The sequence below is a fragment of the Sorex araneus genome, chromosome 6, assembly GCF_027595985.1.
Source record: "Sorex araneus isolate mSorAra2 chromosome 6, mSorAra2.pri, whole genome shotgun sequence".
NCBI classification, from domain to species: Eukaryota; Metazoa; Chordata; class Mammalia; order Eulipotyphla; family Soricidae; genus Sorex; species Sorex araneus.
Window position 1 is genome coordinate 151,259,784 of NC_073307.1, and position 3,804 is coordinate 151,263,587.

At 39.1% G+C, this 3,804-nt stretch overlaps 1 protein-coding gene across 1 annotated transcript; it reads left to right on the forward strand.

Moving 5' to 3' along the window:
* Positions 1-2,488: 2,488 nt before the first annotated feature.
* LOC101541409 (olfactory receptor 4C15-like) lies at positions 2,489-3,424 on the forward strand. Its single transcript, XM_004622072.3, has one exon. It carries the CDS (start codon positions 2,489-2,491, stop codon positions 3,422-3,424), a length of 936 nt encoding a protein of 311 aa, XP_004622129.3.
* The last annotated feature ends 380 nt before the right edge of the window (positions 3,425-3,804 follow it).

Sequence of the window (3,804 nt, forward strand, 5' to 3'; positions counted from 1 at the left end):
GACTTGAGTATATTAAACCATGAATCTTACTTGGTCATGTGGAATGATTTTTCTGATAAACTTTGTATTTGGTTGGCTAATATTTTGCTGTGAAACTTCACATCTAAGTTTATCAGGGATATAAGCGCATAGTTTTCCCTTTTGTGATATCTCTCTCTTCTTTTGATGTCAGGGTTATGTTTGTCTCATTGAAATTGGGAGGAGTCCTGCCTTTACAACTTCCTGAAAGAGCCTGAAAAGAATTTGGAGTAAGTATTTTTTTTAATGGTTTGTAAGAGATATAGTAGAAGCACACCGAATTAGATGGGAAAGTAACATCGAAACCAACTAAATTCAACAAACAAAAATTACATGGAAGACTCAATCAGCAGCAAACAGCTTAGTAAAGTTTTAGACAAGAACTTAACAACTCCATGACATAACAATAATTTTCACATAAAAACTGATTTAAAAACATTGATTTTGATATTGGAGCTTTGTTATATAGTCCATTTTAATTCCAGATTTGTGCGGATAGTTGAAGCATTTGTGTATATTTAAAAATAAATAAGTACATTTAAAACATTAAGGTATGGAAAAGTTTGCTAGTAAATTTTCTAGGTCTAGGCTTTTTTTTTTTTCTTTTTGGGTCACACCCAGCGATGCTCAGGGGTTACTCCTGGCTTTGCACTCAGGAATTGAATTACCCCTGGCTGTGCTCAGGGGACCATATGGGATGCTGGGATTTGAACCCGGGTCGGCCCCGTGCAAGGAAAACGCCCTACCCGCTGTGCTATCTCTCCAGCCCCTCTAGGCTTCTTTTGAGCAGCCAGGAGGAGGTTGATTGCCTTTTCAATTTCATCAATAGCAATTGATGACAAAGATTTCTACTGAGTTTTCAAGTTCTCTACCTTCTTTATTTCTGTCACTTCTGTTTACAGATTTTGATTTTTGTTTTCATGCTTTCTTATACTTGAACCACTGTTTTTTTGTGCTCATTAAACATCCTCAACATGTTCCTGTAGTCCTTATTGAGAGGTTCTACATCTGACTGAGTTGTCCAGGCGACTATCTTCATTCTGTAAGTGTGATGGTATTTCTATGGTGCTTCCTCTTGTGTCTGTTGCAGACAAGGGATTTGTCTTTCTAATTCATCACTGGTTCTCTCCTGCATGCTCTAGGGTCCCTGTCACTATCACTGTCATCCCGTTGCTCATCGATTTGTTCGAGCAGGTACCAGTAACATCTCTCATTTTGAGACTTATTGTTACTATTTTTGGCATATCCAACATGCACGGGTAGCTTGCCAGGCTCTGCCATGCGGGCTCGATACTCTTGGAAGCTTGCCAGGCTCTCCGAGAGGGGTGGAAGAATCGAACTCGGGTTGGCCGCATGAAAGACTAACACCCAACCGCTGGCCTCAGTTATCCCAGAGACTTACTTCCCTCTTGGGGCTATTCCAATGTTTCTGGTTGTCACTCACCAGTGGTTTAAAAGACTTTTAGTGTCATTGGCCATGTCACTACTTTAGCTGTAGTTTAAGATTCTAGGATTTCTTACTACAATGATTACCTTTTTCATTTTTTTGTGGGAATAGGTGATTGTGACTAGTATCAAGCTAACTCTAGTTTTCCTGTGGTATGGTTGGAGCCTGCTAAGGCACTCCAGTGCAAGTTCAGTGCAAATGTCCTGCTTATCCCCCTGGGAATATGCAGGAGAAAGGAAGCAGTGTGTGGCTTAGGAAGGGACCACAAGGTGCTCTGGGTTGTGTGGATCCCGGTAGGCCTACAGCCTTTGTACCGTGCTTTATGTTGCCTGCATAAGCCAGTGTATGACTTCCGGATGAATTCCAATTTCTTTCCTCTTTTGTAATGTACTTTGTATATGAGTAGAACTCAATATTTTTAATAGAGTTTCCCATATATATGGCCTGGCTAATTAATCTTAAAGGTCCTCTCACTTCATACTATTCCAGGAATTATTAGGGAATAACTGTGATTTTAAAGTTCCATGACATCCTTTCCCCTTTGTGGAAAAGTCATTATTCTGATCAGGGACATCTAGCATCTGTATGCCTACTATTACAAGGTGATGCCCAACATGACAAGTAAATTGATGTCCTGTTTTCTCACAACTAAGATATAGCTTCGAAGTCTCCTCTAACAACTTGCTCTAGGAAACCATAAAAAAATGTAATCCTGCCTAGCAACTCAAATAAAATAAGTTCCAAATCCTGTCACATTTAGGTATGTTCCACTAGAGAAGCTTTCTATTTAGCATTATTCTGTGATTTAGTAAGTGAATTTCCCCCAATCTTGCACTATTGTTTCTTTAAGAACATTCTTTTTGTCTGACTTAAAATATTAAAGCAGCACAGAATATCAAAGCACTATATGGATGGACAAACTTGTGAGTGCTTATGACAATAAACTTATCTGATGTAACTTTATCTTTTTTATTGCAGGTTTTGATGGTCAGTGTGGCAGCTCTGAGTGTTTTCTAGAAAATCATGCAAAATCAAAGCTTTGTCACTGAGTTTATCCTCCTGGGAATTTCACAGAATCCAGATGTTCAGAAAATTGCATTTGTTATATTTCTTTTTGCCTACATTGCAACTATCTGTGGCAACCTGCTGATTGTGGCAGCCATCATCAGCAGTCCAGCGCTCGTGGGCTCCCCGATGTACTTCTTCCTGGTTTTCCTAGCATTACTGGATTCATGCCTCATCTCAGGAATTGCCCCCAAAATGATCATAGACTGTCTCTCTGAGAAGAAAACCATCTCCTATGGAGGTTGCATGATGCAGATCTTTGCTGCGCACTTCTTTTCAGGAGCAGAGGTGATTGTCCTCACATCCATGGCCTATGACAGGTATGTGGCCATCTGCAAACCCTTGCACTACACTTCTATCATGAACTTAAGACTCTGTGGCATTCTGATTGGAGTAGCCTGGGCAGGGGGCTTTCTGCATTCCATTATACAGATTCTCTTTACTTTTCAACTTCCTTTCTGTGGCACCAATATCATTGACCATTTTATGTGTGACTTGTTTCAAGTACTGAAGCTTGCCTGCACTGATACTTATGCCTTTGGCATTATGGTAGTGGCCAACAGTGGATTCTTTTGCATCCTGATCTTCTTCATGTTGCTTGTGTCCTATGCGGTCATCTTGTTCTCCCTGAGAAACCACAGCGCTGAAGGACAGAGGAAAGCCCTCTCCACCTGTGGATCTCATTTTACTGTTGTGGTTTTGTTCTTTATTCCGTGTATATTTGAGTATGCGCGGCCTCCAGTTTCTTTCTCCTTTGACAAAATCGTGGAGATATTCTGCACTATCCTAACTCCTTTACTCAATCCTATGATTTATGCTTTCAGAAATAAGGAGGTAAAAAATGCAATTAGCAAATTTTGCAGTAGGTTAATGATTGTTTCTGTGGAAAAATAAAGCCTTAACATTTGAAATTGAAAAGTTAAATATAACTTCATTACATCGGAGTGATCTCTGAGTATACAGTGAGGAGTAAAGCCTTAGCACTGTCAAGTATGTGTCTGCCCCTTCCCTTGCTATAAAGACAAATAAAGAAAAATAAAATAAAAAATTAAAGTACACAAAAAGGTCTTCAATGATTTTAATGCAAGAAATATTTCTGGATATGCAATTTACACTTGTTGATGGAATTAGAAAGCAACATTAGAGTTCTGAGACTTATGGAACTACTCTTATCAGGCAACATGCTCCCAATTTCTTTGCAGATGCATTGATTTTAGTTGTTTATGTTCTATGTTAACTGTAAATAATGAGTTTTATTGCACTGTCAATTAGTT

What these genes read in the sequence shown, in the direction of transcription:
- LOC101541409 (XM_004622072.3), top strand. Translation starts at nt 2,489, where the DNA reads ATGCAAAATCAAAGCTTTGTCACTGAGTTTATCCTCCTGGGAATTTCA.